Raw genomic sequence first — 15,499 nt, 5'->3', positions numbered from 1 at the left:
TCTTCGAGCAATCCACGACGCCATGGCCTTCCTTCTGCTCTCCTCTCCTCTCCCTTTCTCCCGCGTTGCACTTCTCCTCAAGCTCCCCTCTCGTCGCCCATGTTTCCCTAATCCCAGCCCCTTCTTCACCCGATGCCGGCGATCGCCCTCCCCTTCTCATCATCCTCATCACTCTCAGCTCAAATCACTCTGCATCGCCTCTTCCTCTGGCCTGAAACCCATCGCTCGGAGCATGGCTCGTGAGGACGTGCTAATTCTTGGGATTGAGACGAGCTGTGATGATACTGCCGCTGCGGTGGTTGGTTTCCCCCTCTCTTTCCCGATTTCAGTGTCTTAGTTTTTAATTTTGTTCAGATATAGTGATTTCGTGGTTTGTTTTTAGGTGAGAGGTAATGGAGAAATTCTCAGTCAGGTTGCATCTTCTCAGGTATGGTTATTCATTACTGTATGAAATTAGTGTATATCTTTTGGTCTTAGAATGTATTGGAAATTTTCTGTTCCTTTTTTTCTGGTGTATTTGGCATTATTTGGTCTTTATTTGGTCTTTGATTTTAATTTTTTGCTTATAAGTTTTCAGTTCTAGCAATGTTTGGATAGTGTGAATTGACTTCGAATTATTCGTAGTATTCTGAAACACTAGCTTTGAAGATTGGTATCATCCTTCTATTTGTGTGCTTCTGCTAATTCTGTGTTGCTATGCCAAAGATTTTTATAGCGGGAACAATGTTAGAAGTACATAAATTTTAAATGAATGACCTATGTCCCGTGAAGTAGAATAAAAGTAAGTTTATGTAGATATTGTTGTTTCGACAAATATATATCCAAGTAGTCATCACTTTGATTGGTGATTGAAGGAAAGAAAGGTATTACATGGATGACTAAATTACATAGTTGAATGGTAAACAGTATTCCCTACGAATATTGAGTTAACTCATAATATTGTTGTGGTTTTCTCTATACATGCCATTTGATCTTCATTTCTCTTAATTCTTTTATAGTGCTCTTTTGGATTAAGATTTCAATGGTACGTAAAAAATATAGAGCAAAGGATTCCATTTTTTTCTTGTCAAGGTTTCGTATGACTATGGAGGTCAAGTCAGTGAGATTTTACTTTGAAGGCGGAAGCAGCGGCGTCAATGATTAGTTGATATTTTACATCCTTAGAACTAAAGAATAAATGATTGACACATTTCCTTAAAAACCTCCACCCATCCATATCATTCTCATCAACTGCATGGTGGTTGGGTCAAAGAATTATAGCATTCAACATCTGTTTGCTTTTTTCTTCATTTGCTTTATATTTTCTCTACGTTGGTTTAGCTTAGTTTAATTCTCTTTTTAGTATGTATACTAGTTCTATATTGTCCTATTGAATACTTTATGTGAGATGATGGTATCCTAATAGTTTGCTTTTGCTATGATACCGAGTTGCATTATTACTCATGTTAAATGCTCCATCTGACCACCAATAGGATTGTCATCTGACTTGGATATGAATTTTGGATTAGTTGTTAATTATTTTCTATGATAATTCAAGTATTTTTATATTGGAGAGTGGTCATGATTTATGTTTCAATGCTTGTTGTAGTTAGCCAAGTAAATATTTTATCTAAGTTAACAATTTAACCTTATGAAGGCTGATTTGCTTGCACGGTACGGAGGTGTTGCTCCTAAAATGGCAGAAGAAGCGCATATAGTTGCTATTGATAAGGTTTGGCATCGCACGATTTGAAAGACTTGATTTGTGTGGCTATTGTTTTCTTTGATCTGATATGTGCATAAGTATGCCTCTGGATTGCAGGTTGTTCAACAAGCACTTGATAATGCAAATTTAGCAGCGCGAGATCTTTCTGCTGTTGCAGTCACAATTGGTCCTGGTTTAAGTCTTTGCTTGCGTGGTGAGTGTACAAAATAACAAGTCTTTCTGTTTTCCTTGTGTTTTATTTTCCACCAGGTTTTGAACTAAAGAGATGGAAAGATAAGAGGTTCAGCACCACTATATATGATAGGATGGACCTGTGTTCTTATGTGTAGGCTTGGGTGCATCAATCTCCAAGTTCGTGCTACCGCTACCTCAAAACAGAATTATCTAGTGTCAGCTGATTCATTTCTCACCCACCATTGCCCAACAACCTGCCACACATGCAAACAGAATAGACCATGTGAATGATAAACCCTGAAAACTCTGTGTTATTAGAGCACCATTGTGAACCTTTCCCAACCTCATCTTAAGAGAAGCTAGGTATTTCTTAATCATGCTTGGCAAGCCAGTTGCTGTGTCTCGCACGTGCTGGATTCAGTTATGATTTCACCCATATGACTGCAACAGGGTCACTGGTGAATGCTTGTAGGTGATTTATCTGAAATTAAGGACTTACAACAGCATAAATTTTGAAGCATGGGACTATGAGAGCCAATAATCTTAAAATTTGAAGTTTTGTTCAATCTTTTAATGCATCTAGACTGAAGTGTTTAAATTCTATGATCTGTAGAACATCAAGAAATGATCATTTTTCTAACATGAAAGTTGGGGATACACTGTCTTCAGGTCATCCTTTTACTCATTAAGAACTTAGAAATTTTAAGAAAACCATCTTTACCTTATTGCATATTTATTATATTCCATGGGATCATATGTTTTTCTATGATTTTTTAAGTGAATTTGAAGGATCTTTTTTCCTTTGATCACAATGTAGTTGGAGTATGCAAAGCTCGAAGAATTGCAGGGATGCACAATTTACCTATTGTTGGAATCCATCACATGGAAGCTCATGCCCTGGTTGTTAGGTATTGAAAGTAAGGTTCACTAATTTTGTTTGTTGTGTTATGTCTAGAAATTTGTTTCCTTAAAATTCACCTAGTATGCGTAAGATTGGCTCTTAAATTATAATTTTATTTGATGTGGTAGTTGAATAGAACACCATGTGAAGTTTTGGATAGTACAGCATACCTCAAAGAATTGTTTGAAGCTTATCTTGAACTTTTATAAATCAATCAATCTTTCCAGTCATTTGACCTAATTTCTATTGCAGTAGAATTCACTCATGAGCCATGACTCATGAGTTCTTTTGAAAAAAGTAATCGCAGTGGTTCATCATGGTTTATGTATGGAGTTGTTCTCTGTCCTTGTCGATATTCTACTATTGCAAATGGATATTGTGCCCCTGTAAAAATAAACCTGCACAGCAACAGCGTAGAAATTTAATGGTGAATGCTATGCATGTAAACTTCAACTAACAGGTTTTCCATTAATCATTTGAATTGAGTCAGGATCCTCTAATGCGATGGTACTTTTTCTTTTATTCTTATGCTATGTCTCCTGTGTAGGCTTGTTGAGAAGGACCTTCATTTTCCTTTCTTGGCACTTCTAATTTCAGGTAACTTAATTTTGTCTGTTTGATAACCTCTATATCTTGAATTGCTCCATATTTTGTCTATTAGTGTGGGAGGAATGGTAAAATGAAGTATGTATTTGCATGTAGTTTGGTTGCTTAATTGTTGTTTATGTTATTGTTGCTTTTACTTCTGTTATGTAGTGTTTGAAGTCAGCAGCCATAAGCAAAGAGACTTTGCATTATGTTGGTTCATGTAGCAAGCTGATAATCCACCATACACAAAATTGTGTTATTTTTCAATGCACAATTTGTAAAACCTGTATGTGTTTGTGTGAATGGAAAATTTGAAGCAAACAATTGTTAATAAAAAAATTTTTAGTGATTCAATAAATACTTTCACTCTTGGTTTAGATTTTCTAAGTTATTTTTTACCAGAATGTGGAAATTATTAAATATCAAAAGTAAGTTATCATATTGTATTCTCAGGTGGACACAATCTCCTAATTCTTGCTCGTGATCTTGGTCACTATGTTCAACTTGGGACAACTATTGATGATGCAATTGGCGAAGCATATGACAAGACAGCAAGGTGGCTTGGCCTAGATATGAAGAAAGGTGGTGGCCCAGCTCTTGAGGAACTTGCTCAGGAAGGCGATGCGGATTCCATCAAATTTTCTGTAAGCCATTCTTTAACTTTAAATTTAAATCCCTCAGTTGTGCGTCTAAGAAATCATTCTCCTATTTATTTTATAATTTATTTTGGAGTATTATTATTTATTGTAGAGAACCTTGGCTATTCTTTTTTTTTTACTGCTTGGTTTTATCTGCTAAATTGTATTTGCAGATTCCAATGAGGCAACATAAAGATTGCAATTTCTCATACGCTGGTCTAAAAACTCAAGTTAGGTTGGCTATTGAGTCTAGGAAAATGTAAGTAGCACTTGCATGTTTTTGCACATGACTCAGATCCCATGAACTCAATTGTTTGCTTGTATGTTTCAACTAAAATAAGAAACAGTTTTATATGGCTTTTTGTATCATGTTTTTATGGTTCTTTTTTTTTAATCCTCTGTTCCAAAGCACCAAAAGTGTCCCAAATTACTAAGCATCTGTGGACCTTAATGTTACCGTCCTGGCTATCATTTCATGTCACTAGCTGGATAACGCTAAAGTGCATATTCATAATTATCATATTGATAAATGCCTATTTAAATCGCTGCCTTGCCTTTCAACTATGTCTTTAGCACAAAAATAAATAGGAGTGCTGACAATGCCTTTTTACCAAAAGTTACTGAATTAGTAAGTTTACTACTATGACCTTATAGAGGTTGTTATTGCTAAATATAAACCAAGCATGTTATTTGGGCTTGGTTTAACTCAAAAACTTCAGCTAATAGGATGAGAGACACATCTTTATATATTTAGATTCATATTTATTGAACTAATCGATATGGGGATTATTAGTTACTTTAATACATCCCCTTGATACGGGCTGGTTTATTTTAATTAGCATGTTGCAAACAAACCAAATTTTAATACCAAGGTTGACACAAACCACACGTATTATATGGGCCCAGTTCTACCCAAAAGGGTAAGCTAATAGGATGAGAGACTTGTGCTTATATATTCATATTGTTAGATGGAAACTAAATATATTATTTAGGCTTGATTTGACCTAAAAACTTAAGCTGATAGGATAAGAGATTTGGGTTTATGTAACTCTAACAGCTTGTGAAGCTTTGGTAGTCATCTTTTTACTTGTTCTGAAATTTCTACACACATCTGAGCTATTTCTGTCCTCCGCTGTTGCGTAAAGTCTCTTTTTCAATGATGAAAAATCTCTATGCAGATGCACCGAGAATAATCCTATTTCTTCTGCAAATCCAGATGACAGAAGTTCACGTGCCGATATTGCTGCCTCTTTCCAGGTTTAATATGAAAATTAAAGGCTATCCCCTATGTAATTTCTGGTGATGTTGAAATTTTTTATCATTGGAACATCTTCTACAGCGAGTTGCTGTTCTACATTTGGAGGATAGGTGTCAGCGAGCAATTGAATGGGCATTGAAGATTGAGCCTTCAATTAATTCCTTGGTAATAATTATTACTGCCATTCCTTGTTTTAATTGTGATTGAAAACCCCAATTCCTAATGCTCATTGGTCTCGAAGCCCACATCCTTGTTTCTGATCTTTCTTGTTAACTCTTGAAGGTTGTTTCAGGAGGTGTTGCATCAAACCAGTATGTAAGAACACGTCTTAGCCATGTTGTGAATAATAGTGGCCTTCGGCTTGTGTGCCCTCCACCAAGTCTTTGCACAGACAATGGTAACTGCTACCTATAAACTATGCTCATAATTGTTGTGTGGTAATTAACTCTTATAGCCCCATAGTATGCAACTGTTAAGTAGTGTAGACTATATAGAATGGTACACATGATTGTCTGGGGGTCATTCAAATTTTCATATCCTCAAGCACTTAAAGTTGTTAAACTTGCATTTATACAGAACCTTGAGGCAGTATCATAATTTTCTAGATCAACCATCTACTATCATTGTAAGGTTGCTTGACTCAGAAATCTTCCCAGACTGTTATTTGATTCATTCCTATACATAATCCTTAAGCTCCCAGTAGATTAAATGGTAATTCTACTAAAATTATTATCCTAACTTGTTTAGTCCTTTTAAGTTCATCAGAGCTATGAGCACATGGTGGAAAATGCTATTCAATTTTCAATTGAAATCTTAATTTCACTCACATACGCATTTCTTGCCTCCCTTATTTGACATTTACTATAAATGAATCTTCTAGCTTAATTGTATAAAATTTGAGACCCATTGTGGCAGGTGTGATGATTGCTTGGACCGGGATCGAGCACTTCCTAGCAGGAAGATTTGATCCTCCACCTCCTGCTAATGAGCCGGAGAATTACTTGGTTCGAATTTGAAATATGATTCTACTATCTGTTATGCTGTAACTTAATTTTTTAATGTAACAAATCATATCAATTTTGCTATGCAAGCTAGGAGCCTTTTTCATTATTAGCAACGCATTCTTGTTTTTATATGTTAGCATATTTCATTGATCAACTAGTTGATCTAATGCCTCAGAATGAGTTCCCACCTTGATGATCTAGACCTTGAATTATTAATCTATCTCATTTTTCAGGTTGACCTTCGCCCAAGGTGGCCACTGGGTGAAGAATATTCCCAAGGAAAAAGTGAAGCTCGTTCTCTTAAAAGAGCCCGCATACATCCATCACTTACATCCATCATTCAAGGTTCAATGCAACAGCAATGATAACTACCTAAATGTACAGTTGATTTTGTACCCAAAAATTGGTAAGACAAGAATCTTATTTCTAATTAAATTTTCTTTTATTGAAAATATAGCCCTCAGAAATCAATACTCAATGTGCTTCATGGTCGCCTTGGCTTTGTTTACAATTTTTTGACATGCATTTATTCCAACTTTGGTGGTACCTGCATTTTGTATAAATTAATCTGTTGCTGCATTGTAATCATATTGTCAGCTTTTATTTTACTAGCTTCTGTGAGAAGACTCCCCTTTGTGGTACTACTTTTGATCTACATTCAAACCTCTATATTTTGTACATTGTTGCTCTTCTCCATATAGTTAAAAACCCACCTCTCTTGTCAGAAATGTTTTGCAAATATCCCTTATTGTTCATTTATAACATAATAATTAGTTTTGACCAGATAATGAAGTTTAGGGTATCCTGGCCTTTAAGATTCAGTCCTTTTTTTAACAACAATTAGAATTAATCCAGATGTTTTTGTTCATGATGTAAAGAAAATGTCATCAGTTATCAGCCAATCCAGGCAAGTCCCCAAAGCCTGAAATACTGAAAGAGCTAGGCACTGCCATTGTGAAAGATCTTTAGTATGGTTCAGTTCCCAAGAAACACAGGCCTTTATCAAAGTTCAATGTCTACTAGGATAATAAACAACATTAATGGCCTTTTAAAGTCTCTCAAGGACTGCAGTTTTTTAGGGTTTGGACCAGGCTATGTGTCCCCTATTAGGACCACATTATTTAGTAATTCCTTATTGCTTGGTAATCACTTAATTAAGTCCTACTAGTGAGACAAGGGAATGGCATAGGATCTCAAACACCCCATTCTTTTTCTTAATTGTTTAGGGACCTGTGAAGCTGAGCATTCCTTTCTCCTTTAAAAACTGCAGCAATTTTCTTGCTTTCCTTAACTTTTGCTTTTGCTGTGTTTGATATCATATAGACTTACTCAATTTATACAATGATTCTCCTTTCTTTACGCCGAACAATGCTCGTCTTTGTTTGTTTTCTTGTATATCTTTTCTTGTTCTAGTTCTTCACTTGTCTTTTTTAGGATCACGAGGTTGTTCTAATCTCTTCTATATTTTTTTGATATGCAATCATATGAGAATAAACTCTCTGAAACCTTTTAATTCTTATTAATTACTTTGCCAACTGCTATCACAGATGGTTACTCTTGATACACACTCACATCAAGATTTGTGTTTTGTCATCTGATTTATAGATCACAAATCCCAAAACACCGTCAACTGCTATTTAATATCTTTTATTATAATAATTATTAATTTTCTTTTAATAGTTTATCAAATAGTCAGTGCATCCCAGGCTTGAATCTGAGACTGGGTTAGTACTGTCTCATGTGAATTTAGGTCATGTTCTACAATATCTTTTTCACTGCAAAGACTCTGTTGCATGATAAAAAAAAATGACGTGTGGGTCCCTCTTGCTCTTCTTTAGATGACATTGTAATTTTGTACCCACTTTCTTTGCAGATGGAGAGAGAAAGAGAAAGAGAAAGAAAGGTAGGAATCCTGGTCTTCACCTGATCAAGTGTGGAACAGATATGAATGAATGGTGTTTGCTTGCTTGAATGATGGTCAATGGCCACTGCGCTATAATGCCTGCACTCGGTTTTCTCTTTTAATTGGTGCGTTTCTTGCTGCCCTTGCCCATGCCCTTGCCCTTGCCCTTGCCCTTGCCCTACCACTTATTATTTACAGGTTCTTTGATTATGTCTCTTTTCTCTAGAACAATTGATTTTTATCTATGTTTTTTAACTTGGTTTTGTGTTGGAATTATTTATTATTTTTTATTATTCATATATTTATAGTAATAAGTGTGGGTGAAAGTTCATAATTGATCATAGAATTATAACTATATATTTATTTTTGATAGTTTAACTCACAAGTTTATTTCTTTGATCTCTTGATTGCACCATAGTATTCATTTTGGTTCTCTCCCTCATATATAGTTGATGATAGTTTAGTCATTTGTCCTTCTGAGAGATAATTTTAGTTTTTAAGTAAATTGAAGTGTCAACTGATAGATGAATATTTTTGTTTCATGCAAGAATAAAAATGAATACATTATATAGGTCATGAGCATGAAAACTAAAATTGTTATTATTATTTTGGAGATTTAAATATCAAAATGAACATCTGTGTACAGTGTATGACCAATTGTGACATTAATTCACCGTTTTTTAAAAAAAAATTAAAAATAAACGTATGATTTTTCATGACTTCTTTGTTTATGTCAATTTTTTTAAAATATTATTATTTCGCTTTAATAGCTTTTGTTGGGATTTAGGGGATGAGGAATACGGACTGTTAAAGCAAGTTTTGAGCTTATTTTTAAATTGAAATTTGTTTTTTTTTTAATGCTTTTTCTCAAAAGTGACAATTCTAATAACTTTCTCAATTGCGTAGAAAAAAACAGCCACTTAATTTTGAAATTTTCAACTTAGTGTGAGCCCCAATGGCTACAGATGAATTTAGTAATAATATGGATGAATTTCCCAAAGGCTTGGTTTTTACTTTTTAGAATGACAAACAAATACACTGCCAAAAAAATTAAAAGTTGACAAAGAACAATGCAACATGAATAGCCACATACTAACTGATTTTTGGGTCAATTGGTATTTGATTTTTTTACGTAGGACATTTGTTTCGAGGAGAATCCGGGATCAAATTTGAGGGCACGGGTCGGTGTTGAGCTTTCTCTCACTATCGTGTCATGCTTCCGGGGTTACGGTCATTGTCGTCTTTCTAAAAAACATAAATAGCAACATTAAATAAATACAGCAAAAAAAACTTTTGGCCCATTTTTTTTTTCCTAAGATTCCTTCCTATATTTTCATTTCAAAAATAACTTTCAAAATTCATACAAGTCTTTAAATCAGTAGGTCTATTTAAATATTTTGATGTTATTTTAAAAAAATTATAAAACATAATTGTATATATACATATATGGGATGCAAATAAGATAAATGAACCATTTGTTTTTTTAATTATTATTTTACATTGTTAAAAATTAACCATGTATATATACAGGGACCAATATCAATTATTGAATTTGAATCTAATAATTTCATATTATCCAATTTTTAAACCGTTTATCCCAAAAAATAATCGAGATAAATAGAAAAATATGAAATGCACAATATTTTCATATTCCACAATACGTCTTTATTTACACCTCTATCTATCTGCGGATGCTTTCCAGAGTCCGCAAATGATATATTGCTATATATATATATATTTATTGTGTTTACCCCTATTTGGTGCACTCACTTCTAACACAAACACTCCAATATAAAACTTATTAAAAAAAAAAAAGACTTTTACAACAGATTAATACACAAACAAAGCACTTCCATTATCCAGAAACACAAATAAACAAAACCCACAACAACAACAACCCATAATCTCATCCGTAAACTCATAATCATGACTTTAAAATTACCAAATTATACATAAATATAAAAATCTCGTTTACAAGACTAATAATAATAATAATAATAATCACTAATCCAAAGCATTAGGGCCAAAACAGTAATTTAACTCCGGGTGCCAAACCCACTGCACCAAGAACCTCCTCCCCCCAACCCCATTCAAGTTATACGCCGCCCCATCTCGCCCATCGACGGTGAGCTGCCCGGTGTACGACCCTCCACCACCGGTACCGTAGATCCCCTCACATAGATCAGCGATCTCAGTCGGAAAACAAGGGTCTGTGCCAGCGTACCAAGCATTAGCGAGCGGATTGGACGCCATCTCGGCCAACTCGTGACCAATGACGCTGATCATGGCGTCAACGCCAAGATCTCCGTTCGGCGGCGCTCCGGCACGCGGCCCTCCGTACCCCGCCGGCACGGCGAACGGCCACGCGCACACACCTGGACAAGCGCGCGCTGAGTTCCCCACCCACGCGTATGGCAGTGTGTAGCCCACGATCGATGGGAATGTGAAGTAGTGGAATCCGCATACCTGTGTTTTTTTTGCACAAACATCCCTTTTAATTCTTTAATTGCAAACATTTATATATTTATATTGTTTTCGAATTGTAGTGGTTTGCGAGGGTTTATTCGAAAGTTTATATGCATTCATGTTTGATTATGGTATTTTTCGGGGTTTTTATGAAAATGTTGGAAGAGGCATACTAGTAACAACTAAACAACTGTTTATTTTGAGATATACCCCCTGTAAATCTTATAATTTAAATAAATATTATATATATAGAGTGTGAGAATTTTCTTCTTATTTTTATGAAGAAATGCTGGCGAGGTAAAACTAGAAAACTTTTTTTTTTGTGCTTTTTGCTTATAAACCACTGTAAAAGCTCATAATTTCAATTATGTACTCACAACTGCAACATATATATATATTATGAACAAAATTTTTGATGATTTTTTTCCCCTTAATTACTAATATTTCGGTTAAATTTTAAAGAAATGTTGGAAATTTACTGCTGGTGAAAATTTGGGAGGGATATAGAATTTAGAAGAGAAAAGAGGACCTGTCCGCAAAAATCATCGACGTAGACGTCATCAGACGTCAGCAGGAGATAAAGACCACCCTGCGGGTTCACCGGCAAGGGCCGGGTCCGGGCCGAGACTGCGGACCGGATCACGTGCTGAACCGTGAGCCGGCTCAGCCGCTTCCCGTGCGAGCAAAGCCGGTCATTCTTCTCGGCGCCAAGCCGGACGGCTCGGCTCACGTTCGAGCCAGTCTGGTCCGTGTACAAAGCCACAGTGCGCCACCAAGCCGCCACCGATGGCTTCGGCGGCGCGGCGCCATCCGGCGAGATGGAGCGAATGAACGCTCGGATGATGCGCTTCTTGGGTGGGTCCCATGCGCCGTACCAGATCGGATGGACGGTGATGTTCGCCGTCAAGACCGGGCCCATGTGGTAACGGAGGTGGACGAACTCCGACGAGCCTTCGTACTTCTTTGAATCGCCGAAGTTAAAGGTTCCGTTAGGGTTCCGGTTAGGCCATGGTCGCCAGGCAAAGGATTGGGTGGAAATGGAGAGGAGGGAGATGAAGAGGATGAGGAGTGGGGAGGGTGAGCTCGCCGGCGGTGTCCGGAGCACGCCGGCACGTGAGGGGCGCATGCTTCGCCGGAGACGGGTGAGAGTTGGGGTTGGAATGGAGTGAGAGTGTTTGTGTCTGTGTTTATATAGAGATAAGAGGAGTGAGGTTTGGGCCCACGGGGGGTTGTTTTTTGCGTTTTAACCCTTATAAAAATTTGAATTTCTTTGTATGCTTTTCCTTTTTGTTTTTATTATTATTTTTTTTAATATTTGGTTTTTTCGCCTGAGAATTACTATTTGTATTTATACCTTAAATTTTCTGAAAATTGTTGTCCTTGCAAATCACAGCTCTTGGAATTTCTCATTACCGCATTTATTTATATATATTTCCTGCTTAATAATAATAATATCAAAAAAAAAAAATTTGGTTGTATGTGACTAAAAATTAGTTTTTAAATTTTAATTGTATCAATTTTGTATAGTGCTAACAAACCTCTCATTTTAACCAATATTATCAAAAGAGGTTGATTTTTTTATAATAAAGTGATCGCAGAATATACATTTTCATTAATATTTAATTTTTTTTTATAAAAACAATAAATATTATATATAAAGGTCATGTACATGAATCATGAATTAATCATTTATTTCGCACGTCCTCAGCCGGGACAGAGAGGTTTGAACTGTGAATCAGTACTCACAAACATCGATTTATTGTCACCAATGCTTGTAAGTCTTAAACTCAAAATTTTAAATATCTCACTCTCATTTTTTACATAAAAATAAATTTTATTAATTATGTGCCTCTTGTTCATTAAATCTTAATTATATTTAAAAAAAAGTTGAATACGCATGAAAACCAAACAATTTACCACTCGAGTTGATTTTTCTTCTTCTTCAATCACTTATTTACTCGATAAATAAAAGAGATTAAATAAAAAACCAAAAATAAATGATCCTAATTTCAGTGTTTATATATATAAAAAAAATCTCTAAATTTTAATTAAACAAAAACGAAAATTAGTCTGCATGCACGGGTCCACACATCCGTAAAATGGACGGTCAGATACTCGCAATTGGATCTAACTGTTGACACGTGTCGGGGAAAGATGACATCTGGTTGTCCCGGTCTGCTTCGTGTCCTGTCCTACATGACCCTGCACGAATCTCGAAGCGTATCATGGCAAGAATCAGGGGCACAGATGCGTAACTCTTAGTCAGCGCTTTGGCTCGGTTTCCCAAACCAACACCGGGTCCCACCGTTCGGCGGTCGAGAAAAATTAACACTAATTTTACTTATAACCCCTTGAAAGCTTCAAAATTATTCATACCCCTCTCCATTAATATTCACATTCCACCCCCTTATCTTATTAAAATTACTTTATCTGTAATTTTTTTACCAGTGATTATTATTATTTTTTATTATTATTATTATTGTTGTTGTTTTATTGATGGAAATGCATTGATTTGGCTGATAATATGGAGGTGATGGGATGAAATGAAAGCGATAATTGGAACTTTGTGAATTTTTTTTTTTTTAATTGGTTATAATATTAGTAGGATGTTTGTTTGTCATTTTATTGTGTTCGATTAGCTTGTGTTCAATAACGTTGTTATTTAACAAATAATTTATGTATTAATTATAATATAATTATTAGGGTGATGTTTTATTTTCAAAACAATTATTTAAAAACATTTTTTTTTCAAATAGGTTATTTTTCACAACTGAAAATCTTGTTCCAGCCTTATTTAAAACATAGACGTTTAAAAAAAAATTTGTTAAATTTTTTTTATTTTTTACAAAATATGGATGTTCATGCTGTTTTTTTTCGTACTTGTTCATGTTGCTTGATATATATAAAGATATATTTTAAAAATATGTATAAAGGTGAAGTTATTATCTTAACATATTTGTGTCTTCAAATTATCACAAAATTTTGTACATAAAACTTGGTGTAAATAAAATAAACAGTTGTTGATGAAAAACTAATTTATGGTTAATGATTTGAATATAAAAAATCAATGCAATACGAGTGAATAATTTTTCATAGTTTAAAAAGTCCATGTGAAGAAATGGAGTAACTTGAACTTGAAGGGCAGAGATGGTCCCCCATTTTAAGATGCAGCCTCAATCAACGGAGCAAATTGATGAGACGGCAAAAATGATTGAGGACGGTGATGGTGATTGAAATTTCCACAGATTCACCAAAGACTTTTTTTTTCCATTATATTGATTTTTTGCTGTAGAAATAATTTTTTCCCAAAAAAAACGCTATTAATCATGATTTTATGAAAATATTGATTATATTGATTTTGGGATATATTAGTTTTATTTATTTTATAATGAAATTTTTATTTACAATTAGCTAAATTTTGAGTGCAAAATAGTATGAAATTGTCATATTTATATATTTTTAAAAAATTAATTTGATTTGGGCTATTAGTTATTTTTAATTTTTTTTTTTTTAATAAAAACATTGAGTTAATTAAATGAAAAATTCAATCTTATATATTCAAATTTATAGTTTTTAACACGAATGTGAACTCATTAATTACTCTAATATTTGAATATGAAATAAATTTAGATAGTTTTAATTGTTTGAAAATACTCCATCCGTTCCTTTTTTATCTGTCATAAATCCATATGTTTTTTTATCTGTCATTTTTAAATATCAAGAAGCATTTATTATTTTTTCAAAATTTACCCTAACACTCTATCCAATTCTCTTTTTGAAATTTAATATGAGAGAAAAATGTGAAGATATAAATTATGGGTTATTTTTGAAAAAGATAACTAATTTTTTATTAAATTATGTGAAATAACCAACTTTCTTGGTATGTAAGATTCGGTTATTCGACAGATAAAAAAGAACCGAGGGAGTAATTGTCTAAAAATTTTCAATGCAAAATGCATTTTTAATTTTGTTAGACAAAAGACGTTTTTTCATAGTAAGTTATCGAATCGTAAACTACTTACGTTATGTACAATAGGGCCACAAGCAATTTGATACAAGTTTTTAAAATTATTTTTAAAATCTAATTTTAACAATAAACATATTTAATATTTAATTTTATAAGAATTTTGATATCAATATTAATATTATGATTTTTTAATTCTAATTTATTTTTTTCCTCCGACACAATATTTGAAAATGATTCACTTAAATCCATCTTTTTATTACTCCACTAACTAAACGACACTTTAAACTTTAAGCATTTATGGAAAAGCATAAATAAGTGGTTTGTGTTTTTTTAAAAATAATTTCTCAATGTTTTTTTTAACTTAATTAAATTTAATCCAAATAAAAGGTATTAGAAAATGCTTATTATTGATATTTTTATAAAAAAATACCAATTATGATATATAAATATAACTAAACTAATTAAATTCTACAATACTTTTGTCGATAATGTTGAGATGTAAAACAAAACATGTTTGTATCTCTATAATTTTAAACATTCAAGTAATTTAAAATAACTCATAAAAACAATTTAAGAAATTTACTACAATCTATATATAAGCATTGAAATATTACGTCATGTGATCTTAATCAACTATCCTAGCTTAAGTACTTCACTCTAATTATTTTTATTTTATTAAGTTTGAAAAAATTTGATGTTATTAATTTTTTCTTTGATTAAATGGACAAGCTACTGTAAGTCAGGGACATGTAATGGTGTATTTTGAATGCATCATGTCACCTTTGTGCATGACAGATCCGCTATTCGTGTTTGCTAGTGAATCTTATTCATTATAATTCGGACGAGAATTAAACTCGAATCTTCTGCATAAAAAAAATGTATATTACTATTAGAT

General features: G+C 33.7%; 2 protein-coding genes across 4 annotated transcripts in view; one reads left to right on the top strand and one right to left on the bottom strand.

Annotated features, from left to right (window-relative positions):
* The window catches only part of LOC120260669 (protein EXORDIUM-like 3), a 16,445-nt gene extending 4,658 nt beyond the window's left edge, over window positions 1-11,787 (bottom strand). The window contains exons 1-2 of one of the 2 annotated variants that reach the window (XM_039268216.1): window positions 11,167-11,787; window positions 10,152-10,637 (exon numbers count right to left, since the gene is read on the bottom strand). In XM_039268216.1, the coding sequence (XP_039124150.1) occupies window positions 10,176-10,637; window positions 11,167-11,763 (1,059 nt within the window). In that variant the 5' untranslated portion in view covers window positions 11,764-11,787 and the 3' untranslated portion in view covers window positions 10,152-10,175. Of the gene's footprint in view, window positions 1-10,086; window positions 10,638-11,166 lie in introns of those variants that run through there. The other variant, XM_039268208.1, reaches the window with a different exon arrangement.
* On the top strand, window positions 7-8,418 carry LOC120260654 (probable tRNA N6-adenosine threonylcarbamoyltransferase, mitochondrial). Of its 2 annotated transcripts, XM_039268189.1 has the most exons (14): window positions 7-298; window positions 383-427; window positions 1,637-1,711; window positions 1,802-1,898; window positions 2,697-2,787; window positions 3,328-3,377; window positions 3,822-4,012; window positions 4,180-4,265; window positions 5,185-5,263; window positions 5,346-5,429; window positions 5,547-5,661; window positions 6,180-6,268; window positions 6,502-6,674; window positions 8,142-8,418. In XM_039268189.1, exons 1-13 carry the CDS (start codon window positions 23-25, stop codon window positions 6,631-6,633), a joined length of 1,410 nt encoding a protein of 469 aa, XP_039124123.1. In that variant the 5' UTR covers window positions 7-22; the 3' UTR covers window positions 6,634-6,674; window positions 8,142-8,418. The 2 variants fall into 2 exon arrangements, with proteins under 2 accessions (XP_039124123.1, XP_039124130.1); XM_039268196.1 differs by lacking the exons at window positions 6,180-6,268; window positions 8,142-8,418 and having other exon boundaries at window positions 6,502-6,586.
* Window positions 11,788-15,499: the final 3,712 nt, after the last annotated feature.

This window comes from Dioscorea cayenensis, chromosome 1 (assembly GCF_009730915.1).
Source record: "Dioscorea cayenensis subsp. rotundata cultivar TDr96_F1 chromosome 1, TDr96_F1_v2_PseudoChromosome.rev07_lg8_w22 25.fasta, whole genome shotgun sequence".
Classification (NCBI taxonomy): Eukaryota; Viridiplantae; Streptophyta; class Magnoliopsida; order Dioscoreales; family Dioscoreaceae; genus Dioscorea; species Dioscorea cayenensis.
This window is presented reverse-complemented; position numbering and strand designations above follow the sequence as displayed.